Here is a 27,163-nt window from a genome sequence, read left to right as displayed (position 1 = left end):
TTATAGGACAGGGTATGTTTCCTTGTTTTTAATTATAAAGTATTAAGATTAGCAAAATACATCTGGAGTTACACTTTAAGTAAGCAGGAGACCAATGTCTCAGGTTCATAGAGATTGCTGTTATAGTCTAAACTAAATGAAAGGTTGATTTTCCATCTCCTTCCAGCTATTTAGGCCCAGTCTAACTGATCACAGGCTTTATAACATTACACAATTGATTATTGCAGGACCTGGTATATAAGATGTCACATTACTCTACATCTGTTGCAAAGGTCAACAGTTATCGTCAGATGACGTATTGCACATTTACAGATTGCCAGTGTACAAGAGTCCGCAGTCTTACTTACAATATAACTTAATAGGTACAACAGCTTATTACAATGTATAGTAATGATCTGTTGTAAAAATATCTGAATTCACTACTATCGTGTGTACCACAGAGGGTCACTGTGCGAGTATGGAAGATCATCAATAAGGCTCCTGTATTTGCTTCACTAATAAGTAAATGTCTTATAATTTAAAGTACAATGCATCTACTCTACACCGTAAAATACAGAACACTTCTATGCACTCCAAATCGTTCAAGCTGGATTAACACCACTTGCATTGGACTTAGTATTTCTTGTGTTGACACGCTGCGATGGAGAAAACTGAGGCTATTAGAAACAATGAATTTTGGTTTTTCATTGCATTGGCATTGTGTTGATCAATGCAGCCCAATGCATGTGGAGTGAATAGGCCCTCACGCAGATCGTATACATGTAAAAGCTTCTCTTGAATACTATCTCAGAGGAATTTTATAGTATAGCATATGCAGTCTCATTGGGGATACAGTTAGGTATCTTGACCTTGACTAAAAGCTATGAAAACTAAGAGATATGGAAATCTGCTGTATAAAAAATTGTATGGTGCTACATTTTAAATGATTTGGAGTGCAAATATCAAGATGTGAAGATACTCTCAAAGTTCGTCACGAATCCGTTTATCTGTAGTCTTGATGTTCAAGTCCAGTTTATCAACTTTTCCTCCCAAACGGCCAATTGTATCATCCTGTTCATCAATCTCAGACTGTAATCCAATGGCCATGTTTTTCAACCTGCTTAAGCCTAGAGACATTTCATCTGGAAGAGAGATGATATTATGTTACATAACATGTGGGTGTTTAACACCTTTCCTTACTTAGAAAAGTCACTGGAAGGTTGAACTGACACACATTTTCTTATAGCTTTTGGGTCAGTCACAAATATTCTAGGTATACAAGTTACTGGATTATTTATATTACTATAATATTTTTAATAGCTAATAAAGTGTAAGGACAATATTGAATCATATTATTGCAAACGAAACAACTTACCTATATTATCATCAACTTTCTTATGGTAATCTCGGAGCACCTGGTTTTTGTGTGGATACTCAGAACTTGCTGCACCCACATTACTGCTAGAATCTACAAACAAAAGAAAAAGGTACATTTGTACTAAGAAAAGAAATGAATAGTTTTTCCTTGAAAAATTAAGTTCAGTGAATCAGATCCAGAAATTACCTCGTACAGATGTGCTGTACTAGGTCAGCGAAGTGGTTGCTGATAGTTGTTCAATGACAATATAAATATTTGAATCATATGACATAGCTATGTTTACAAAGGAAAAAAAGGCCATTATGAATTGTCCACAAATGTATAATACTGTAAAAGTAACCTATTATGACAGAAATAAGGAAGCTGCCATTACTGACCTTCTTAAAATGCTAGTGGATTGTTATGCTGATCCACTATGGTGTTAAAGCAACCCTGTGCTTTGCTGATACAGAACAAAGCAATATCGAATAGAGTGGAGAGGGATTATTATCACTGAAAGTGTATATGAAAGAAAATCCCAAATTTTAGGTTATCCCAAGAAAAGTACTAGGGGGGAAACATTCCAATGGGAAAACCGATACCGGTGACTCTGGTGAAAACCAGATATTGCCTCAATTTGGATGGAATTCGTCTCACTTCTTGTTTTGGCCATGGGACAGGAAGTGAAGGGAAATCTTCCCAAGAGGACACAGATGGCAAAAAGAAAAAACACACGCAGAAAAAAAAAAAAAAATAAAAAAGGACAGGGGTACTAATTATTTCCAAAATGAAAAAAGGTTTTGTCTTTGTTTAAAGTGGTTGTAAAGGTTCAAGCAGCCCCCTCTAATACTTACCTGAGCCTCATCACAATCCAGCTATGTGCATGAGCGCTTTGGCTCTCTGGAGACTCTCCCTTTTCATTGGCCAAGACAGAAGTGGGAGCCATTGGCTGTCAATCACGGTCAGTGAGCCAATGAGGAGAGAGAGGAGATGGGGCCAAGCCGTGGCTCTGTGTGTTAATGGACACACAGAGCAGTGGCTCTGGGGCAAGCCTGCTTGGGTGCCCCCAAAACAAGCTTGTTCTGGGGGCACTTGGTAGGAGGGAGGGGCCAGGAGCGCCAGTGGGTGACCTGAAAAGAGGAGGGTTGGGGCTGCTCTTTGCAGAACCACTGCACAGAGAAGGTAAATAGAACATGTTTATTTATTTTTTAATTGCCTTCAATATCATTTTTAATAGTTCAGTTGGACCACGTTGATCCAAACAAACTATTTACTTCACTTAGACATTCAGTGCCTCTACGCACTGTATGAATTGTATATAGTCCCAGCTACATACAGTGTACTTTGCTGTATTCTGGCAGTGGGATGGGAACTTAAGTTAAGTCTGATTAAAGACACACCTAACAAAGCAAGCCATCATAAACCCAATAAAAACAGCTCAAGCTATAGCAGGAGGTCAGTAACAAATAGTGAGATTGGGCTGAAATGAAAGATCAGGTGAACTTTGCAAGCACTTTTCACTTTAAATCCTATTTATTTTAGTAATGCTATTGTCTGTTTTGTAATATCTTTTCCATAAACACTGCTCTTGCAGTTTTATTTCTTTTCGTTAAGGCGGTTCTAAAGGTTTTTTTACCTTCATGCATGGTATGCATGAAGGTAAAAAACCTTTAGTGTGCATCTTCCCCCTTAGCGCCCCCCCCCCCCAAACCCCCACTTACCTGAGCCTGATCTTGATTTGGCGATGTGCACGAGAGCAGTGGCTCTCCCTCCTCATTGGCTCAGACACAGCAGCGGGAGCTGGCAGTCACAGTGAGGGAGTGGGAGGGGGTTGAAGCTGAGCTCCTATGGACACACTGAGCAGGGCTCAAAAGCAAGCACGCACAAGTGCCCCAGAGCAAGCAGCATGCTATGGGGGCACTCAGCAGGGGGGGGAGGGGCCAGGAGCACCAGTGGGGGACCCGAGAAGAGGGTGCCCCACTGAGCAGGAAATATAACATGCTTGTTATGAAAAAAAAATTACCTCTACAATCCCTTTAAAGAGGATATTGTGAAATTGAATCTCTAAATGCTCTAACAAAGAAATGAAAAAAATACTGCCTCTTTGAATAAAGCAACTATATGTTGAACTCTGTTTTATTCCTGTGTGGCATGGTAGTGGGTGTCGCAGACATAAGAATTGCCATTCTGTGAATGGTGTGCATTCCCTTTAAAACAAGTGGTGTGGCTACAGTTTGATGTGTAAAGGGTTAATTGCGGAGTTAACTAACCTAGTGATGATGGTCTAAATGGTTGTCCAGTGAGTAGGAAAATCTTTGCGCAGATGGAGATAGGCTGAGAGGGGAGGAGCCTAACTATGGCAGCGCCGGAGAGCACGATGTGAGTGCTCTCCGACAACCTCCGAGCATAGACCACCACGGAAACCCCCTATGTTTAGACCTTGGAGACCTACCTGAGCAAGGAGGTCTCCAGGGGGAGAGACGCCGGCGCTCTGAAGGGACGGAAGCGGAGCTCGGGGAGGTGATCGTGCCGCGGTGACCCGCGATCAGCTGTTCGGTTGCCGGGGAGATGGAGTAAGGAGGAGTGACCACGTGGGTTGGCTGCAAGGCAGCTCTGGGAAGCGGAGACGCCGGCCGGTTCCCTGTCAAGTGCCGGGTCCCAGACAGGAGAGTGGAGACGCCGGCTTAAACCCCAAACCTACCGTACAGGAGAAGAAAGAGGAACAGGACCCACATCCACAGTGTATAGGAGACCCTGCAGGAATCCCCCAGAGACATTGGCCAGGTGTAATGAGTGGACGGCTGAGGATCTAAGTCGACCCACTGGGTGAGTGGGTGAAGAAGGGTGAGTCCACACGCAAGAACCACATGTAATTGTTTATGCTTGCTGATCTGTGGGAAAGGACTTTAATATTGCCCATAAAGAGAAAAGGGGGATTCCCAGGGGATTTGGAAAGTGAGAAGTGGGAAAAAGAAGTGTTAAATTGACAGAACCTGTCTGACATCATTACCCCAATATACAGCTTAAAATTTCCCTCTGATTAAAGAGCACAGTTATTGCAGAAGATATGAAGAATAAAAGTGCTAAAGGAAGTGGGCTAAAAGGGTCTCAGACAGGTACAATTAAAAAATACACCTCCCAGGGGAATGCGACTCCAGAAAGGGCCAATAGTGGAAATGAAAAAGGGGAAATGGAAACTTCCTTGGAGAACAGTCCTAGAATGTCATTGGGCCTGGAAAGTAGTAACCAACAGTGGAAAGAAAATTCCGTTAGGATAGATCTGGCAAAAGATCTACAAGTGCCAAATAAAAGAGAGATGGCTGAAATGTTTAAGGACCTGGAAAAAACAATCAAGCTAGAAATGACAAAAATACGTCAGGACCTAGGGCACCTGCTAATGAGAACAGAAGAAATGGAGGGAAAAATTAACAAACATACCCAAGACATCACGGACTTAGAAAAAAGGTCCGCTATGATGAGGAATACGCAGAAACAACTGCAGTATAAAATAGAAGTACAGGAGAACAGGTCCAGGAGAAGCAACTTGAGGATAAGAGGAATCCCAGATATTCTGAAAGGGGGAGATCTACGAGATATAGTCTGTAAAATGTTAAACTCCATCATGGATAGACCTGAAACAGAGGAAATTAAACTGGATGGAGTTTTGAGAGCAGGAAAGTTCCAACAAGGTAATGCGAAGGAAAAATCAAGAGATGTGATTGTTCAGTTGCAAAATTATGGAGATAAAGAAGAGATGTGGAGAAGGATTAAAGGAAGAACAACTATTCAATATGGTGATATAAATTTACAGATTTTTGCGGACTTATCGCATGAGACTTTGTGGAGAAGAAGAGTTTTGAGGCCCCTATTAGAGCAGATGAGATCAAGGAATGTGCAATACAGATGGGGTAACCCAGAGTGTTTAATCGGTTGGAAAAACGGTGTTACAGCATATCTGAGATTTCCAGAGGACTTAAGAGACTTTTGTGACAGACTGGAATTGCAGAGAATGAGGATCAGTGGGTGGGAAACAGAGATAGAAATCGGTATTGGGGAAAAAGAAGCATGGCAGGAAGTAGGTAGGGGAGGGGTAGCGAGGAGTTAGTTGGGGTGGTGTGGTGTTTTTTTTTTTCTCTTCCCTAACTTTCTCTTTAAATCGTACCGCTAAGGATAGGGTGGGAAACCGTGGTGGTTGGAGGGGGGGGTGAGCCGTACATGGGAGGAGTTCAATCCCCAGGTATAAAAATCCCCAGGTATAAAAATCAAAGGTGGGTTTATTACCACAAATGATTGATAGGCAGCTTGAAGGCCTAATTAGGGGGGGGGCGGTGGGGGGTGGCATGGGCAGGGGGGAAGGGGGACTGGGAGGGGATGGGAGTTGGGTGGGAGGGAGGGGAGGAGGTATCGGGTTAATACTCTGCAGGACAGTAGGGATAAAGAGGAAGAGACAATTTGGAAGAGAAATGGAGTTAATTGGGAATGATGGAAGAAATACAGTTTATAACCTATAATGTGAATGGGCTGAGTTGTCCAGGGAAGAGATTTAGGTTGGAGACGCACTTTGAGATAGAAGCAAACGTGAAATTGAAATCCAAACACTATCCAATATGGTTTTATACAGATTCTCCAATTAAAAGAGCAAAAGGGGTTGCAATAGGTTTGGCAAAGAATATGAGATTTGAGCTGGAGGATAGAAGAACCGACCCGGAGGGAAGGTTTTTATTCTTAAAAGGTAGACTTCAGGGGATAGAGTGTACTTTAGCCAATATATACTGCCCTAATAAAAATCCGGAGATGTATATGAAGGGTCTGTTGAAAAAATTAATGGAATTTAAAAAAGGGCGTTTGATAGTAGCTGGAGACCTAAATTTCTGTATGGACCCACAAAGGGATAATACCTCTTCTGTGCAGAGAGAGGGGAGTAGGTCTCTGAGAGCTTTGAAGAAAGTGATGCATGAATATCAACTAGTGGATACCTGGAGAATAACGCATATGAAAGACAGAGACTATACCTTCTTCTCTAATGCACACGAGATATACTCGAGATTAGACTACATCTTAATAGACCATCAACTTATAGATCATCTGGTTAAAATTGATATAGAGACAAGGACGCTCTCGGATCATGCTCCGGTCGTAATGAAAATGGGATGGGGAAGAAGGAGGATTAGGGTGGAGGTTAAATGAGGTTCTTCTTCTGGATGAAGATGTAGTTCAGAAAATCGAGAAAGAGATCAAGGTATACTTTAAGGAGAACGAAACAGAGGAAGTATCTATAGCTACAGTCTGGGAAAGCCATAAGGTATTCATAAGAGGTATCTTGATTGCGGCAGGAGCAAGGAAGAAAAAGGAAAGAAGAGAGAGGGTCAGTGGGCTATTAAAAGAAATATTGGACTTGGAGCAGATACATAAGAAGAAAATAACAAAAGATACGAGACAGAAGTTATTGGATAAAAAAGATGAGCTAGAGAGGTTGATGGATGAGGAGAAGAGAAGAGTATACAACAGGGTTTTGAATGAGAGATATAGATGGGGAGACAGACCAGGAAGATATCTAATGAGAGCTTTGAATAAAAAGAAAAATAGGAACTATATAGAAAAGATAAAAAGTTCAAAGGGGGAGTTGGTCCACTCAAACAAAGAGATTATTAAAGTATTTACGGAGTATTATAAAAAGTTATATAATATTAGTCCCCAAGGCCCTCTAAAAGAAGCTCAAGAGGGAATTAATAAAAAAAAGATGACATACTTAAAAAAATGCGGGATTACCAAAACTAAGTGAAGCACAGTTGAACTCCCTAGACGCAGAAATTTCCCAGGAAGAAATTAAAAAAGCATTAAAAAGCACAGGGGGGGGGGGGGGGAAGCACAGGTCCGGATGGCTATACAGTTAAGTACTATAAGAAATTTAGTGAAGTACTGTTACCCAAGCTGGAGAAATATATGAATGCTCTGGGAGGTGGGATGGAAGTGAGGAGAGAATCCCTACAGGCCCATGTAGTACTTATTCACAAGGAGGGAAAAGATCCATCTCAGTGCTCCAGTTATAGACCTATCTCATTATTGAACACTGATACTAAACTGTATGCAAAGGTGTTAGCAAACAGGTTGAGGGATCTGATGCCTGAATGGATCCATGGAGACCAGGTGGGCTTTGTACCGGGGGGAGAGAAGGCAGAGATAACGGCTTGAGAACCTTGATGCTTACTCAGAAAAGTAGAAAAGGGAAAGCCCCGGTGGCGCTCTTGTCAATTGATGCAGAGAAGGCATTTGATAGAGTGGACTGGGGCTTTATGATGGACAACTTAAAAGTGCTGGGGATAGGTGATAGAATGCGAGAGTGGATAAGTAAATTATATAGGGAGCCTACTGCAATCATCACGGTAAATGGGGAGAGATCAGAACCCATAGGAATGTCTAATGGTACAAGACAAGGCTGCCCACTGTCCCCCCTGCTATATGTATTGTCACTCGAACCTTTGTTGTCAATAATAAGAAATAGTGGATCGGTAAAGGGAATTCAGATAGAATCCATAGAACATAGAGTAGCGGCCTTTGCAGACGACTTATTGCTCTATGTGGGGAATCCCCGAATAACACTCCCAAATATAATGAAGATTCTGAAGGAGTACGGTAAACTATCAAATTTAAAAATTAATCCAACGAAAACAGAGATCGTGAATATTAATATATCAAAGAATGAAAAAGAAAAACTACAAAAAGAATTCCCCTTATATGGAGAGAAAAAGAGATAAAATACCTAGGAATAAAACTCACTGCCTCATCTAAGCATTTGTATAGATTAAACTATATCTCTTTGATAAACGAGATCAGGGAAGATTTAAAAAGACTAGAAGGAGGAAATCCATCCTGGATAGGACGTATAAACCTAGTCAAAATGGTAATTATGCCTAAAATACTGTATAGATTTCAAATGGTACCAATTAAAATTCCAGAAGCCTTCTTTAAGATAATGAAAAAAATGTTAAGATACATATGGAAGAATAAAAAACCCAGAATAGCATATGAAACATTGAGTAGGACTTAAGAGAAAGGGGGATTGGGTCTACCAGATGTCAAGAGATACTATAAAGCAGTGGTTTTAGCAAGAATATATGACTGGACATTTAACCATAAGGGGAAAAGTTGGGTAACAATTGAAAATGATCTTAGTGGCATTAGATTGAACCAGATGATATGGGTTCCACCACAGTTCAGGGGAATCAAAGAAAGCACAAGTATCTAAACTTTAAATGTTCTTAGGGTATGGGACAACTTACACAAAAACATGAAATGGGAATTTAATTCTATATTAATGCCTCTCACAAATACTGATTACTTTCCCCCGGGAAAGAATAAGATATCAGGGAGATGGTTTAGAAAGGAGGATACCCAACTGAGAGATGTTCTGGTGGAGGGGGAATTGAGATCACTTAAAGACTTAATAGAGAAGAAGGGAGATATTTTTATTAGAATAGATGAGTGGAAATATTATCAATTGAAATGTTTTATTGGAAATCTACCGAAACCCCTGAGAATAAAACAGGAGTGGAATATGTTTGAAAGGCTGTTAGAGAAACGAAGAGATGGGAAGCACGGTATTTCAAAAGTGTATAAAATACTCACAGAATTAGACACAAACACAAAGTTAACTTTTATCACAAAATGGGAAAGAGATATGGGAGTTGGGTTTGATGAAGATAGACAGAGAAAGATGTTTAGATTGATACATGATAATGTTAGTATGAGAGAGGTTGAGGTTAATTATAAGTGTGTGACACGATGGCACATTACACCGAGTGTAGAGCACAAGATGAATGGGGAAAACTCAAATAAGTGCTGGAGAGGATGTGGAGAGATGGGCACGGTGTTTCACATATGGTGGGAATGTCCGAAAATCCAGACTGTTTGGAAGATAACAGTCAAATTGATTAAAGAAATAACTGAAATTGACATAGGATTAGACCCAACGACGTGCCTCCTACACAATGTGGAGACATCTGTAAATAAATATAAAGATTCAGGTATTTGGTACTTCTTGAATGCGGCGAAAGGGTTGATACCTAAGTTTTGGTGGAAGGCTGAGGTACCGAAGGAGGAAGACTGGATTAATAGAGTAAACCAGATAGGTAGAATGGAAAGATCATACCATATGCAGGAAGATAGGATGAGAGTTTATTATAGGAGATGGGAAAAGTGGGAAAGAGCAGGATTGAAAGAGAAATATAGGAAAATATGAATTAGGATGTTAGTAAAAAATTAACAAGCCTCAAGAGAGTAGAATGGGCTAGAGTCTGCAGAGGGGGAGGAGGGGGGATGAGGGGAGGGAAGGGGGGGTAGTGGGAGGGGAAGGAAAAGAGTTTTTAGTAAGGGAAAGATAGAAATGTTATAAATGTTTATTTGTATGAGAATTTTTTACCTTTTTTGGGTTTTTGTATTAACATGAAAAATTTAATAAATATTTAAATTAAAAAAAAAAAAAAAAGGAAAATCTTTGCGCAGGGGCTGGGAGTGCAATCATTGCAATATTTATTTATTGCAGGTGCTTATATAGGGCCATCAATTTACGCAGCGCTTTACATATATATTGTACATTCACATCAGTCCCTAACCCTCAAGGGGTGTACAGTCTAAGGTCCCTAACTCACATTCATACATACACATACTAGGGACAACTTAGACAGGAGCCATTTACCCTACCAGCATGTCTTTGGAGTGTGGAAGGAAACTAGAGTATCCAGAGGAAACCCACGCAGGCACAGGAAGAACATGCAAACTCCAGGCAGGTGGTGCTGTGGTTGAGATTCGAACCAATGACCCTAGTACTGCCAGGCGGAAGTGCTAACCATTTAGCCAGTATGCTGCCCATTATGATGTCAACGGTGCAATTTGAGACTGCCCCCATCACATTCCAAGATTGCTTTTAGATTAACAAATCACATCATTCTTGCTTGTTTTAACATACCAAATGTGTCACGTTTCATGAGGTTTGGATGCGTAGCTTGATATCTGCCCTCTTGCTCTTTGCTGCTTGTAATTGCTTCTTGTAATCTTGATAACAGAATCAAAAAGATTGAGCTATAAATACTGAAATATTCTGATGACATTTTTTCATAGTTTTTATTATTTTGACCTGATCTAGAAAGGGGAAGGGGGCTCACATTCTAATGTACAAGCATGAAAAATCATTTTATCACAAAAGTCCATGATCCGCTTAAATCTGGCCTTATTCAGACTTGTGGACTGTTCCTATTACCAGGCTATGCAGGCATTTTGCATCCATCCCTGTAATTAGCTGTAACATGTTACTTGTATCTGGCTCTGGCTGTGCCTCCAAAACAATTCAGCCAGTTCCACCCAAATTTAAGCCTGATCTGCCCATACTTTAACTATCAATAGTATTCCATGTGTGCTACATTTGCCCTCCACTTCCTCCTTCAGTGCCTAATAAATAGCTATCCTTTCCTCTCTTTCCCTCTGATGGTTTGACAAAGGAGCGATTGTGGGCTCTGAAACATGTTACAACGCATCATGCTATAATGTCAATACGTCCCGATGTCACTTCCGATTCCAGTCCTAGTGCTGGCTTGCATTCCAGTGTGGCTATATTCGCTGCTAGAGGAAGACGCAGCCTGTCATGGACTTAATCTGCATTCTGACAGAGTCCAGCTTTATTCCACCTATCTTGCAGAGCTGTGTTAAGGATACATCTCATCCATTTATCCACCCATTGTCAACCGAGGCTTGCCAGAGAATAAGAACTGATGATATGCCCATTTACTCTCATTCTTGTGAGTGTATTTTAACCCTTTCCTTTACTTGTTTTTAATTAAATTGATACAGTTAGATGGCGGCTCCTTCTGTTTATTGTTTTAGTGCACAGAGATATCCATTATCCTGTTAGAAGAGCTGCAACCATTATAGAAGTGGAATAACACCTGGATCTACCATACAGAGTATAAGGCTTCTTGCTTGGGACCTAACCACTTTCTCCATTTGCGCTATAGAGTTTTTTATGTTTTTGAACTCTGACTGTGCCTCCACCCTGTCCACACAGGGCTCTGTGTTTGTGGCTGTTTACAAGCTTGATTTTTTCAGTTTGTCTTCACCTGACCTGCCAATCCCTCTTTCTGCTTTTGGGGTTCACCCTGCTGATCCTGTGTGACAGCTGTATTGGCTTCTGGCTACTGACCCTATCCAAGTATCCAGTCCTATGACTGACACATAGATATCACCAGCCAAGGGATAGCAGAGTAGGTGTTAATATCATATTTATAACAGACCAAGCTAGGTATAGAAACAGATCCATGGTCAGTTTGCATCTTTTCTTCCTGCTTCTGAGTTACAGCATGTTGTGCTAACTGAAGACAGTGGCTACATTTACAGCCTAAGGATGCCTAAAAGGTTTCCATGGAGCAAATAAACTCTTGGAAGCTACATCAACAGAACTAAATGACATATTGAGTTTTCATTCCCAGTTCTCTAAGCTGGGTAAAAAGGAACCAGTCGGTGATGTGACCACTAATAAAAATGGGAAATGAAAGGAATTTACGTGGTTTTTTTTCTTTAATTATTGCATAGTAGGCAAAAAGTTTAGGAACAGTGTAATGTTTGATATGCTGATTTAGAATAGAATGACTTTATAAATAATTTGCTAATTCCTTAATATATAGCCAATTAAAAGTCACTTTGCTGAAGTCAGACCGATACAAGATCAAATTTGATTTGCTGCTATAGGTTATTGCACTTACAATTGATAATTCTGTCTCTACAATGCATTGATAAACTTTCAGTTATAGCAAGATCAGATTTTAAAAAGACATGATTATAAGAAAGATGTGTTCATTGAACTACAGACAAACCAAAAGAAATAAAAACAAGTGATTTACTTGTTGCTAGCTTTGTAGTCATATGCTCCATTTTGTGGGGGTGTCTCAACAGGTTTGGCTCTGAAGTAGTTGGTGAAACCACTGAAAATGCTTTTTATGCTATTAATATGCCTCTGACTGGTCTTCATATCTTGTTCCATATTATCCACCATTTTTTCTGTGCGTTTTAAGGCCTCTCCCTGACGCATTAGTTCCTGAAGATAGAAATAAAAAACAAGAATTAGATATTTAAACCAAATCACATAGATCTCATATATGCTTTAATTAAAATGTTAATTTAAAAAAAACTATTTGAATATTTTTAAATCTACAACTATCATCTTGCCACAAAGGGTGACAATATTTAACTAAATGAGATATATTTAGAAAATTAAATGGCAAAAAACCCCACAAAATTACAAATCAATGGCAGGCTGACAGACACCGTAGCTGTACGCATGTAACTGCACATTCTGGATGCAAAGTAGGCCACTCATACATCTCTATACACATGTAATCGCTCGTATCCACTGTTACATGGGTACATACACATTGTTTATCAATGATTTGTAAAGGCTTCTGAGCAAGGCTGTATGCAAAGATCTGGGGCTCTGGGCTTCTGGGAGTATAAGAAATACACTACTTCTTGATGCTGCATTGCCCCCCTCCCCCCCAGCAGTTCTTGATTTTGTCTCTCTTTTTTTATTATTTAAAATAACATTTATTCAACTATATATGAGGCAGCGCATTGTGAAGCACTGCTGCCACATTGTAATGTGCTGCATTGTAATAAAGTGTATGCCTGCATCAATTCATTGTAATGCACACCAATGCAGCACACACAAGTGGCATTTTGCAATGGGCTTTAACACAACACAATTGTGTGAAGCCAACCTCCATATTTTTATGCAGGCCATAGACGGGTTGAAAACCGGCCATTTTGCGCAAAAAAAAAAAAAAAAAAAAAAAAAATCGGGTGTTCAACAGGCCAACCTTACCACCAATGGTAAAAAAAACGGCCGATTTTCGTCCCGTCTACGGCCGGCATTAAATTACTTCTGTCCCTTGCAGAGAGCTCCGCTATTATATTTGACATAAAAAAGTCTTGCGGTTGCAACAATGTATCCATTTGTATCCATTTCGGATACAGATGGTTTTATTCGGATACAAATAGAAACATTGTTGCAACCGCAATACTTTTCATACAAAATATAATAGCGGACTGGAATTCTTTTTCTTCTTCTTGCAGGTCACGGCTCATGCGCAGTTTTTTTATCGGTAAAACGATCGCCCGATTTGCCCATCATTGCCGGGAAAATCGGCCGATTTTTTTCCAACTTTACCGATAAAAAAAATGTGCCAAAACCCTGAAAAACGGCCGACCAATTAACCCACTAACGGTGCAAAAATCGGCCGATTTTTTTTTTTTTGGACGAAAAATCGGCCGATTTTCGATCCATCTATGCCTGCATTAGTATAAGGTCCTTATTTACAGTTTTGCATACTTATGATTTTCACTGTTTTGCAAAAAGACAAAATTTAAAATGAACAAACATTTATTTATTAACTATACAGTTTAAGCTTTTAAATTTAGTAGGGATTTTGTAAGTTATGTTTGTGAGTGCTAACAATGATTTTAGTGTATTTTTATGGAAAATATGGCTTTTAGTAAACATTTGTACAAATATTAAGGGACCTACATAATCAGTAGCACCATCTGTTAATTCTACCAGTCCTGTGCTTTCAGGAAATGTATGAATTGCAATTTCTTAATTTTGTCCCCCACATTATACCATTTCCAGTCTAAAAAAATCAGAATGCCACTAAACAAAATATTTATGAATTCCTACAACAGAAAGAATTTGAACTGTAATTCTCTTTGATTGTCTTCTCATATTTCACTAGCAATCAACAATATTGCGTTTACTCATGAGGGCAGGGTTGTCAAAATAAATAAAAAAAAAAAAACACAAACCGTCAACCCCAATTATCTCACCTCAGCAGTTTCCATCCCAACCTTCTCTGATTCATACATAAGGGATAGTGACCTATTAGAACTGTCCACTGTGCTCTGTGCCCTATACATCACTTCTTGCTGCAGAGATCTCTGTCTCTCCGATTCTTCCCTTCTTCTCCTCTCTGCAGGATCTTCATTCCAGCTTACAGGCTTTAAGTCTTCATCTTCGTCTTCGTCAAATGGGTTAAAGCTCTTAGACATGATGATGAATCTGAGTAATTGGTCTTTTAAGCTGCAGGATGACATAAAAGGTAACTGTTTTATTTACTGAAACTCTCAGAACAAAAGGGTGCCTATTCAAATTGTCATTAAAAAAAAAAAAAGACAATGAGAATTGTCTCTGATAACAGCTTTGCTGTCCACATGTTTGTAAAGTTGAAATCACACCAAAATAAGTGGATAAACATTTAACAAGAGAAAATATCTTTTTTCTTATTGTGGTATGCCACCCATAGACAGACCTCTTACTCTGAATGATGAGTAGTGATAAAATGGTAAATAGACTGTACAGTCTTGGCCGGAGCCACACACATTTGCAAGAAAAATGGCTGACCAGATTCCCTTAGGCCCCATGTACACGGGACACTTCTGAACGATGGAAACTGACTGCTGGAAAACGTAGGTTAGAAAACGTCTGTTTAGCTGGCACCACGTTTATGAGTGTTTGCATTTTCAGAAAAACAGAGAGAGCAGAAGCAAAGAGCAGTATTTGTTGAGATTAGCTGTGTTTTGTTTTGTTTTTTTGGTGTTTGGATGTGTTCCAGCTAATTTCTGTGCAGAAATTATTGCAGTAGTGTCTAACATATTTGTTTCCATGTAAAACCTCAAAGTATGGTGTACCAGGTCCATTTGAGTAGCGGGAAAACACTTTGAATGCATTTTTCTATGATGAAAAAAGGCTCTGGACAGCATCTGGAAATGGAAGAGTTTTAAAAAAATTTTCAAACGCAAATGCCTATAAACGCAGTTACCAGCGTTTACACACGTTTTGCGTTTGAAACACTGATACAATCTACTGCTGAACACAAGTTTTCTGCGTTAAAAAAAAACAACTGTAAACTCAACTGCCTGTAAAAGAAGATGTGTACATGGACACATAGGAAAACATTAGGGTGAGTTCAGGGGCTGCTGAAAAAAACGGTGAACAGCTCCTAAACGTGAGTTTAACAGCTGCAGTGTACATGAGCCCTTACTATTGTGCAACAACCACCATGACCCCATTAATTACTATGGATGAGGTGTACTCCACTGAAAAGCTCATCCAAATAAATAAATTGAGCTGTGACACCAGTACACAGTAGGAAGAGGACTTGTTCAGCATGTTCTCCTGATTTACTTTTTGTGCTTGATCACCTTTATTGGAGTCTATGCATGACATTAGGACTGTAACAGACCCTTGATGTCTACTTTAGGAGGATCTGCCATCAGCAATAGGAAGCTCTAAGTCCTCTGCATGACAGCAATTAAGGTAGATTGAAAAAAAAAAGTTTAAAAAATGAGGTAGCAAATAAAAAAACAAAAGAAAAGAAAAAAAAACAACTTAAAAATGAACTAAAGGCACACATACTTACCTTGTTTCCAATGGTCTGACGCCCATGAGGTCCCTCGCCGTCATCTGCTTTCTTCCAGGTGCCAGTCTTCAGCTATTTTGATTGGCTGGCGTGGGAGGAGAGTCATCCCAGCACACTGCTAGTGTGCTGAAATGTAAGTTATGCTATGCATGCACAGCTCACTGTACATTCCATAGAGGGTTATGAAGAGGCAGGTAAGTGTACTTTATTGCTGAAGAGAAATTTGATGCGACTTCTGCAAAAGCTGCCTGCGATGTTTTTTTTTTTCTACATTTACTTCTGCCCGAGGGCAATTCACACCAATTGGGAAGCGGAAAATGCATTTTTACACAGGAATGTGCTGCCTTGTTTGACATTAAAGGAAAAGTTCACCTTTTGACAAAAAATAATAAATGCACATTTTTTTTGCTGGTAAAAAAATTTGCTGCATTTATTATTTTTTGTTGCAGGAGTCTGTAAAGCATTGCACTAGTGATCAGCAGATTGCTGGTGCCATGTAAGTGTCCTGCAGACCTGTCAGTATATCCGTATGGGCAAGCAGATATACTGACAGGAAGAATCAATAAACAACTATGGTGTTCCACAGCGCCATGGTAGTTCATTGAGAACTACAAGCCGACAGCCGCACATTAATGAATGATGCGGCCATGTGGCAGAGCCCCGCACAACCACATTGTTTTTAAAAAGTGACAGCTCGTACAGGGAACTTCTACCCATACTGCTGTCACAGGGAGGGGGAGGGGGAAATCAGGCAGCGGCTGCAGCACTGGGAACATTTTACATGGTCCACCCTAAAAATAAGTGGAACATCTAACATGTTCCCAAAGGTGAACGTATTCTTTAACTGTTAATGGTACCTCAAATGCATCTGTGAAATATGCGTGTATTGCAGCCACCAAAACACATGGTACCGTAGTACTATGGAGTTAATTGAGGAATGATTTTAAAAGTCAAGCCTGACAGTTTTTGCGCATTCCCATATGTTTGGAAACCTAATGAAATAAATAGGCTGTTGGAAATGGTATAACCTGGCTGTAATGCAAACTCAAACAACAAGAACAAGCCCCATAAGCCACACAGGTACGATTAACCAGCATTTACACCATTATTCTAAGCATGTGAGAGACCCACTACCAAATGAACACCTGCCCTAGCACATCATAGCATTCACTCAGCACTCCAAGAAATAACAGAATCCAACTGCAGTAATCTTGCACTGTCAAAACCTCCACTTTTATTATCACACGACACACAGGAGGATATATCTTATAGTCATCACAATCTGCATAATAACACACCAATAATATTGTGAGCATTACAGCATGATATAAACATATCTTTTGACAGCATCACATAGAATTAATACATTACCAAAGCTATGGGAAGGCAGGAAGGAGACACCACCGGAACGGTGCACAGGGGATTGCGGAGAAGCCTTAAACACGACCAATCGATGAGCCCATGTAGCCTTGGCAAAAGTCCCAGCATCAGAGCGTCCACTTTCGCATGGGAAGGCTTCCAATTTGATTGTGTTCAGGCCCCTCATTATACACCCTGTTAAATTCTTCTGGCCACTTTCCTGAAATGGGCGGGTGCCACGCCCACCTCAGGAGGAGAAGAAAGGTTCCATAAGTCACACCCAGCAACTTTACTGGCAAACAACATCTTATCTTGTAATATCACACTTTTGCCACAAATCAGCTTATCTACCCTTAACTTAAAGATTTCTAACTTCTCAAACAAGTAAACATTTTTAAATGCACAAACAAGTTCTTATCCTAATTTAATCAGTCTAATGTAACATTTCTAGATGTCACAAGCACATTCAATCTCACAAACACTTCACATTTGCTTTAAGCAGTCTAATGTCTTGTGACTCTGTTCTTTTAGCCTAGAGAAATGACATCAATGTCATTTCTCGTGCTTCTGACATATGGGCAACTATGCGTTATTGTAAAAATTCCCCAAGAAACAAAAGGGTCCAAGGCCAAAACATTTCATAGGCATTACACTGGCCCATAGGCTCGTTCACACCATACTTGCATGAAAACTGTAGGAAACTGATGAGCAGATTTAACTTGCAGAGACATCAGTTTACATACACGCTTGAATGGGTTTTATACACATTGCAGGTTCCTGTGCAAGAAAAATCTGCACCGGATACTAGTGTTGTGGTGTGAACAGAGCACATAAAGAATAATTGATTTTGTTGTGCCCTTGTTGAAAGCGTGCAGAAAAACAGACGTCTCTGTACCATGTGTGAACGAGCCCTTAACTGCTTGCCAACCGCGCTATAGACGAAAGACTACTAAAGTGCGGTTGTCCAGTGCCCTGATTATCAGTGCCGCATATCAATGCATAATCGGTGCCTCATCAACGCTCATCAGTTCTGCCTCATCAGTGCCACCTCATCAGTGCTACTTATTAATGCCACCTCATCAATGCACATTAGCGAAGGAGAAATATTACCTGTTTGCAAAATTTTATAACAGAAAAAATGTTTTATAGTGCAAAAAATAAAACCCAAGTGGCCATTAAATACCACCAAAAGAAAGCTCTATTTGTGTGAAAAAAATTGTAAAAATTTCATATGGGTACAGAATTGCATGACTGTGCAATTGCCATTCAAAGTGCAACAGCACTGAAATCTGGCCTGGGCAGGAAGGGGGTAAAAGTGGAACTAAACTCACTGATTTAACAAATTAACAAAACATGGCATGTCATGAATGATAACTGTCACATCTGCCTGTGCTCTCAAATGAACTGTGAAACCATCAAATGGCCCTAATCACATGTGCAGCATCATGGCAACTGCAGATCAAATAGATGTGAAGATGGCAACTTTCTTGGCTGGAAAAGGATAGGAGGGATTAGTTCTGCTTTTAAAGCCTTCAGCCCCCATATACATACATATGGGTAACTCTACACTGTTTATCTGTAATGGCTTTTAAAGCATCACCTATGTACAACTTACTGAAGTTTGTCACTGTGCAAATTTGAGGCATCAATTGGCCATAGATGGGCAAAATTTTAAACAAAAATTTGTAGAAAAAGAAGGTTCTTTCATTTTTCCAGTCATTATGTGAGGTCCAATTAATGTTCATTTTCAACTGCAGTGATGAGAAAATTCAAAGAAGCAGGTTCGAAAGTTTTTCTCAGAAGAATTAATTTGTAACAGTGTATGTGTTTTCGTTTGGTAAAGTCTGTTCATTGTAAAATCTAATGTTAAAAGCAAATTAAAACTTTAAAACGACATTCGAATGTTCTGGTAATTTTCCTGCAAATTTTCCTAAAGCTGGCCACAGATGGATAGAACCTCAGCCAGTTCAGCAGGGAATGGCTGAGATTCGATTCATGAATGGGCAGGCAGGTTGTACTGAAGTCGAACCATCGATCAACTTCAGTACAACCTGTCAGTTTTTTTCTATGTAATCACTGCTGGAGGCTATAGCCATCAGCAGTGATCACTGTGTTTTGCCAGCAAGAAAGGATTCACTGGCATAACACAATACTGCTGTGGGAGGGATTGGCTATGGAGTCAGAGTTGATGAGGGAATCAAGCAATTTTTGTTCCTTCCAGCCTTGGTCAAAAGAAAAACAAATTGCATCATCCAAGGCCTGTTTAAGACTTTTCCTAAGAATTTTATTTGAAATTCTATCCATCTACTGCCAGCTTTAACATGTTACGTATTGATTTACTCAACACAAGCTCATATTTTATATTTTTTAAATAAATTGGGCAATATATTGTGTATGTATTAGTGATGCACTGATTTATCGGCCGCAGAAAATTATCATCCGAAAATAGGGTTATTAACGTTATGCTGATAGAGAAAAAACAAGGTGGCAATAATGCTGACGTGTGTTTTTTTTTTTTTTTGAAAGGATAATTTCACCTTTCATAACATGTTACACCCATATTCAGGGTGTAACATGTTATAAAAGGACTGGTAGCAACTTCCCCGCTTTGACAGCTAGCAGGGTATCTTCTCCTCCCACTAGATGTCAACATTTTTTAAAAAACGCGACTGTGGCAGGCTCCATCTGGCCAGTCGTGTCATTGATTTACAGCAGGGGTGTGGAATTTAAAAAAAAAACAAACTACTTGTCCATGGACTAAATCGGGGCCCCAATCTAATTTTCCCTCATGACAATCTACTTCGCCAGATAAAAATTTTTTTTTTTTTTTTTAAACCAAACCCGTATTAGAATTGGAGGTAATTTTAGGAATGTCTGGGGCTTTTAAAAACAAAAGAGGCGTTATGGCGACATAAACATGTAATATTTTTAACATTGTGCTGTTTATCTCCTCCTCCCTGCCTCTCTCCAGCACCACAGCCGGGGACTAGCAGGAACGGGAGAGACCTTGCAGTGTGATGAACAACGATTGGCTGCTCATCAGGAAAGGGTGGGTCAGGGCTTACATTTCATCCCTTTTGCTGCCAGAGCTGGTTTTGTGTTTTTTGCACACATTTAAAAAATAATTTTAGGCCTGAAGATTACATAAAACTAGTGGTGCACCGAAATGAAAAATCTGGTGCCGAAACCGATATCGAACATTCAGAATGCATGTGGCCAAAAACCGAACAGAAACCAAAATGTCTGCGTTTGTGGGGTGGGGAGGCTCTGATTTTTTTTTTTTGTATTTTTTTTCTACTTTCATGTATATTTTTATTTATTTTGTTTTAACTTATGATTTTATTGCTATCACATAGGGGACCAATATGAGATAGCATATGAGTGACAGGTTCTCTTTGTAGGGGGGAGGGGGTGGGGAGAGGAGCAGTGTATACAGAGAGGCTCCCTCACTGGCTGTCACTATGGGGTTTATTTACTAAAGCTGGAGAGTCCAAAATCAGACTCCCTTCTGCATAGAAACCAATCAGCTTCCAGGTTTCATTGCCAAAGCTTCATTGAACAAGCTGAGGTTAGAAGCCGATTGGTTTCTATGCAGAAGGGAGTCTGATTTTGGACTCTCCAGCTTTAGTAAATAAACCCCTATATGTTGGTGCCAATTTTTAAATGGAATTACTGGCTTCTTTTTTTTCTTCACTATAGCTCACAGAATTAGCTGTCACTTTCCCTGGAGCTAAAAGGAAACTTTGTTTCTTTTATCCCGGGAAAGACACTAAAAGGAAACATTTGTTTCTTTTAACTGGGGAAAGAAACTACAAGGAAACTTTGTTTCTTATAGCTGGGGGGAAAAAAGACAGCTGATTCTGTGAGCTACAGTGAAGAAAAAAAAAAAAAGACGGTAATTACATTTAATAACTGCCACTGACATATAATGACTGCCAGTCACGATACACACTGCTCCTCTCCTGCTTTTCTACACCCCCCCCCATCTGCAGTACACAGAGTCTCCTGTATCGGCTAAATTTTTCTTCTCGGCCGAATGCCGATAGGGCTATTTTCGACTGATATGTTTCGGTGGCTGAAATTTGGGTGCATCCCTACATAAAACCCCCAAACATATATTTTATGAAAGCAGAAACCCTAGAGAATAAAACAGTGGTAGTTCCAATTTGCATGATTTTACCACAAAATGTTAGTAAAAAATACAAGTAAGTTAATTTTAGGGCACAAAAAAGCAATATATTACCCTACCTTTTTTGTAAAATATAAAAGATGAGGTTGCAGTGAGTAAATACAATTTGTCAAACCTTAAATATGTGCACGCTCGTGAAATGGCAACGAATTTCAGTACCCTATATTTTCTATAGATCGACACTTTAAGCTCCTTATAGGTCACCAGTTTAGTGTTACGAAGGAGGTTTGGTGCTAGAATTATTGCACTCATTCTGGCGTGTGTGGTGATATGCGACATGCGATACACATGAGCATTTGGCGGATGGGGGGCTGGTATGTTTTGGGTGTAACTTTAAATTTTTACAATAAAAAGAAAAAATTTTTTTTTTACTTCTTTCTATCCCATATGTGATGATTTTTGGTGACAGGTTCTCTTTAAGACATCCAAGGTCTAAAAGACCCTGCATGTCTCCCCTCTGCTCCACTGAATGTAATGTGGTGCACCCGGGGATTGCATTACAATCTCTCAATGGGGACCCGAAAGTGAAATCGTAACATCACTTCCGGGTCAGCACAAGAAGGCCCCTCTAGCCAACAGTGAGCCGGGCCCGCAGATGGGCAAGCGGAGCCCGGGAAACCTCACGGTGGGGTTCTGGGGTTGCAGAGAGGCTGGCACTGTGTGGAAGCAATCGGCAAATGCTTCCACCTGACAGGTGAGCCCGTTGCTTGGCCGCAGCAGGGCTAAAGGTAGAACAAAACTACATGTCCCGGGCGATAGGAATCCAACATCCCTGCACAGTATTCTGTGAATGAGAAAACTACAAGTCCTGACAGCCTTCTTAACCTCCTTGGTGGTATGATTCTTTCCGATTTTTTGTGCTGAAAGCGGTACCATTTTTTTGCATGGAAATATGTAGTTTTTTATTGTAGGCTGTAATTTTTAGGAATAACTCACTGAAATCTGTACGAACACGAGTCTAGTAAACATCCCGGGTATGATAAAACTTGAAACACAAAATCATAAATTATAATTTAATAAATAATCATAAAAAATAATATAATACATTTAATTCAATAATATAATAAAACCAAAAACACTGAAATTTGAAATACAGAGGCAAAGTCACAAAATCGTTTTCAGTGTCTGATGACGAATTTCCCCACGAATCATTATCACTCAATTCTGCAAGTGGTTCTGATTTACTATCGCTGTTCTAAAACGGCTTTTGACGTAAAGGGACGCTTTTTGGACGCCATGGACATTTCTAAGTTTCCAAGCAGAAAAAACATTCAAAATGCAGGCAGGGCACAGGACAAAGCAGTAGGGACAAAATATATGTGAAATGCATTGAAACAGCAATGACAGCAAAAATGAAATTTTTTAAAAATTTCAAATTTCCTGCTGGTTCCAGCGCCCGTACGTCCCGACGTCACAGGGACTGGAACACAGAAGCCGGATGCCGGCATCGGCCGGAGGAGATGGCCAGGGACGTTGCAGGGGACACATCGCGGGAGCGAAGGACAAGGTAAGTGCTGCAGGGACCCCCTGAGCAACACCGCATGGTAAGCCCGAGTGTAGCTCAGGGTTACCGCTCTTGGTACTCAAATTTTACCCCGAGCTACATTCGGGAATACCGCTAAGGAGGTTAATGAACTACCATGGCGCTGTGGTAGTTGATTAATTCTTCCTGTCAGAGTGTATCATCTTGCTCATACGGGAAAGCAGATATACTGACAGGTCTGCAGGAGTCCTGCATCGCACCAGCGATCTACGGATTGCGGATGGGTTTGATGAACGTGCACAATTATTACATATCAAAAATTGCAACTGCTGATATTTTGTTTTCCAGGATCTCTACTTTCAGAAACAATATAATGTATGGGGGGTTTAAAGTGGAGTTCCAGCCCACACCACATCCCAAAAAAATAAAAGTCAGCTGCTGACTTCTAATATTAGGGCACTTACCTGTCCATGCATGTCCTCCCCCCAAATAGATTCTTCAATCAGCTGTCAGATGCAGGCGCCACCATCTTGACTAAGGAAATGGAAGTGAAGCCTTGTGGCTTCACTGCCGGTATCCTACTGGGGGGCTGTCAAAACCAAGTACCCGCTCCCCCCTTCCCCCAAAAGGTGCCAAATGTGGCAGTGCAGTTAGGAGGCATAAAAGCGGAGCGTTCACTTTTGGGTGGAACTTGGCTTTGACTAATCTTCCGGCCCAAAATGTGCATTTTAATGTGGGTACACAACAATGGATAAAAGGGAAAGGGTTCCAGAGACCCAGGCAGGATTGGACTAATGGAGATTATGAATGTGCTGCTCTTATTCTAATAGATTTATATCTGATCCCTCCCAAGTGTCAGCCTTTAGGGTGTCAGAGAGGTTGCTGTGTGAAGTACCTGTCCTCAGACATGGAATCCCAGCAAGATGTATGTAGAACACCATCACATAGAAAAGTTCGGTAGTTTCTTAGCTATGGGCCCTGTAATTGAACACCATAGCAGCCCAATGCCCTATTATCAGTGTATGTCTGTGAGCACAATTGAACAAGTAACCCATTACACGACATTATCTTACCGCTAAATTACCTTGGAAAACGTTGTCACTCTTTCCCTTCTCCCAGTCACACGGTCTCTGAAATCCCCCTCCCTTCCTCGCTCGCTCGCTCGCTCAGCTGACCCTAGCATCCAGATGTCACTACTTCCGCCCAAAGTTGACGTCTGCTTAGTTCTGTACACACTTCCGCCCTCCCGACCGGACTAAACCATTCAACACCAGCAGGGGTAGTGCTAAATAACAGCATGTCCCCCATCTTCGAATCCCGTGCATTGTACCCATGTACTATACTGTGCTTGTTACTTCACGCTGCACATTTACTGGTGGCTGGAGGACATACAATGCCTGTTTTCTCCATTGTTTGTCACCATAGTAACACGGCAACTCGTCAGGTTATGCTGCCGTCACTTCTCTATGGTCATGTGATGAAGTTGAGTGGAGACGTCATCTGACGGCTCCGGGGGGAAGATGGCGGCCAAGAGGGGCGGCGGAGCCTCCCGGGGGTTTTATTTTAACACCGTGTTGTCCCTGGCCCGCTCCCTGGCCGTGCAGAGGCCGGCTGCCCTGGAAAAGGTGAGCACGTAGCCTGGAGTCGGCGTGCCAGGGGGACACTGGCTGAGCTGTGGATTAGACTGGCCGTGTTCACAGCCCTGATGGGGGCGCAGTACCTGTCAGTGGAGCTGGAACAGGGCCTGACACCTGTGAGTGAGGAGGATCAGCTGTCAGTGACCAGGGGCGGGTATACACAGCACTGTCCAGGGCTCTGGGCTCTCCAGTCACCTGTCATAAGGAGAAGTGATCATCCCCCAGATCTGTATTGGGTGTACAGTGCTGTGTATTTTAAATGTTACTAAACCCAGGACCCTGCATTCACTATATCTGGTCTCCCACAGTACACACAACATGGAAATGCAATTATTTTAGTAAATATAAACTGCTAAATACCATTCCTCATCAACAGAGCAGTCTTGTGACTTCTATCAGTGTTCAGCAGAGCACTGGGTAAAGCTTGTAGGAGGAGTTTTTTTCTACTCCAGGAGGATGGAAAACCCCTGACCTCTGTCTGAACAGTGCTGATTGGCCTGGTGCTGATCTCATGCACCATCCCAAAGAAAAAAACTCTAGCAATACACACCAAACTGAGCTTGTGCACCTTGCCCCCTATGCTCTGTTCTATCAGTAGATGGATTGGGGACACTAGAAGATGAGGATCTGAGAAGTCAGGATCAAACATCCTTTTTACACAATGCAGAGGATTAACCCCTTAGGTTCCAGAGTGAGTGTAACAAGCATGCTTTACTGCACACACAGAATGATTTTGCTGTTGTGGGTTTAGTAACACTTTAAAAGAGAAGTAAAGACAAAAGCATGTTTGGCCATAATTTTGTTCTCCTATGACCCAGCAGACAGTGCAAAGCCTCACAGTTTCATAGCAAGTCACCATTTATTTGTACTAGGGATGCACCGAAATTTCGGCCACTGAAACATATTGGCCAAAAATAAATGCCGATAGGAAAAATTTAGCTGATACAGGAGACTGTGTACTGCAGATGTGAAAGGGGGGGGAGGGCTGATAAAGGTAGGAGAGAAGCAGTGTATACAGTGACTAGCTGTCAGTATATGTCAGTGTTGGTTTTTAAATTTTATTACCAGCTTTTTTTTTTTTTCAGTATAGCTCACAGAATCAACTTTTACTTCCCCCAGCTAAAAGAAACAGTTACCTTTTTAGTTTCTTTCCCCTAGTTAAAAGAAACCATGTTTCCTTTTAGTTTCTTTCCCAAGATATAAGAAACAAAGTTTCCTTTAGCTTCAGCAAAAGTGACAGCTGATTTTGTGAGCTATAGTGAAGAAAAAAAAAGCCGGCAATTGCATTTAAAAATCGGCACCAACATATAGTGACAGCCAGTGAGGGAGCATATCTGTATACACTGCTCCCCTCTTGCCCCCTCCTTGCACACGCTGCCCCTCCCCCCTACAAAGAGGACCTGTCACTCATATGCTGTCACACAGGGGACCTATGGTTCCCTATGTGATAGCAATAAAATCATAAGTTTAGAAAATATATATTATACATACATGATGGAGCCTCCCCACCCCCACATACGCAGACATTTTGGTTTTGGTTCGGTTTTCGGCCACATGCATTCTGAATTTTTGGTAATGGTCTCGGCACCAGAATTTTTGTTTCAGTGCACCGCTAATTTGTACTTTGGTTACACACTTCTAATACAGTGACAGTTGGCCAGACCTGTGATGATTGTACCTGTATTTCCTCAAGTTACCCCATACACATAAAGGTCTGATTTCATTAAGAGTTCATTAAATAGGATTGTAAAGTCACAGCAAATCTACAATCTGTTAGTTTCATTGTTCAACCGTAATGCCAAACTCCAGGCACCAGAGAAAAAAACACCCATGCAGTGAGCCCCCCACAAAACACTGCAAGAGTTAAATGCTTGTCTTTGCCTAGGGGTAGAGGAGCAAAGTGGAATACTGCATTTCTTAAAGTGGTCCAAAAGCCTTGAAGTGGTTGTAAAGGCTCAAGGTTTTTCACCTTCATGCATTCTATGCATGAAGGTAAAAACCCTTCTCTGTGCAGCATCCCCCCCCCAATACTCACCTAAGCCCCCTCTTGATGCAGTTATGTGCACTGGAGTCTCAGCTATCCTGGCACTCCCTCTCCTCATTGGCTGAGACAGCAGCGGGAGCCATTGGCTCCCGCTGCTGCCAATCAGAGCAAGTGAGCCAATGAGAAGTGAGAGGGGGCGGGGCTGAGCCACAGCTCCATGTGTGAATGGATACACAGAGCAGCAGCTTGGAAACACGCTTGGGTGCCCCTATGGCAAACTGCTTGCTGTGGGGCACCCAACAAGAGGGAGGGGCCAGGAGCGCCTGTGTGGGACCCAAGAAGAGGAGGATCTGGGTTGCTCTGTGCAAAACCACTGCGCGCAGCAGGTAAATATAACATGTTTGTTGTTTTAAGTAAAAAAAAAATGAAGCCTTTAGTATCAATTTAAGGGTTTTCACTTTCATGCTCTCTGTGCACAACCCACCCTGCTCCCCTCCCCCTTTTCTTACCTGTGCCCAATCCAATCCAGCGATATGCATGAGAGCAGTGGATCTTACTGCTGTCTACCTCCTCACTGGGCAGGTTGATAGCAGTGGTAGCCATGGGCTTCCATTGCTGTCAATCAAATGCTGTGATGATGGAGTGGGGGGCGGGACTGAGCCACCCGCTCTGTGTCAATATAAGCAGACAGGGTGGCTCAGGAGCGAGTCCACATGGGT

The 27,163-nt window shown here is 41.1% G+C and overlaps 2 protein-coding genes across 4 annotated transcripts in view; one reads left to right on the top strand and one right to left on the bottom strand.

Moving 5' to 3' along the window:
* Positions 1 to 24,038, bottom strand: SNAP29 (synaptosome associated protein 29). Of its 2 annotated transcripts, none has more exons than XM_089653175.1 (6): positions 23,908 to 24,038; positions 14,201 to 14,453; positions 12,226 to 12,419; positions 10,302 to 10,387; positions 1,355 to 1,447; positions 1 to 1,121 (listed from the first exon to the last, which is right to left on the bottom strand). In XM_089653175.1, the coding sequence occupies exons 2-6, from the start codon at positions 14,420 to 14,422 to the stop codon at positions 961 to 963; spliced, it is 756 nt and encodes a 251-aa protein (XP_089509301.1). In that variant the 5' UTR covers positions 14,423 to 14,453; positions 23,908 to 24,038; the 3' UTR covers positions 1 to 960. The 2 variants fall into 2 exon arrangements, with proteins under 2 accessions (XP_089509301.1, XP_089509302.1); XM_089653176.1 differs by having other exon boundaries at positions 23,897 to 24,021.
* Positions 24,039 to 24,311: 273 nt separating this feature from the next.
* PI4KA (phosphatidylinositol 4-kinase alpha) overlaps positions 24,312 to 27,163 on the top strand; it is a 168,707-nt gene continuing 165,855 nt past the window's right edge. For both annotated transcript variants that reach the window (XM_089653173.1, XM_089653172.1), the window contains exon 1: positions 24,312 to 24,448. In XM_089653173.1, coding sequence (XP_089509299.1) covers positions 24,344 to 24,448 — 105 coding nt within the window. In that variant the 5' untranslated portion in view covers positions 24,312 to 24,343. The remainder of the gene's footprint in view (positions 24,449 to 27,163) is intronic.

This window comes from Staurois parvus, unplaced genomic scaffold, assembly GCF_062004578.1.
Source record: "Staurois parvus isolate SC_StPar_1 unplaced genomic scaffold, SC_StPar_1.0 ptg000704l, whole genome shotgun sequence".
Classification (NCBI taxonomy): domain Eukaryota; kingdom Metazoa; phylum Chordata; class Amphibia; order Anura; family Ranidae; genus Staurois; species Staurois parvus.
This window is presented reverse-complemented; position numbering and strand designations above follow the sequence as displayed.

Coding starts and splice junctions, on each gene's coding strand:
- SNAP29 (XM_089653175.1), bottom strand. CDS start 14,422: ATGTCTAAGAGCTTTAACCCATTTGACGAAGACGAAGATGAAGACTTA. Junction 10,388..12,225: donor GACTACAAAGCTAGCAACAA/GTAAATCACTTG, acceptor TCTGTTATCAAG/ATTACAAGAAGCAATTACAA. Junction 1,448..10,301: donor CATGAAACGTGACACATTTG/GTATGTTAAAAC, acceptor TTTTGTTTGTAG/ATTCTAGCAGTAATGTGGGT.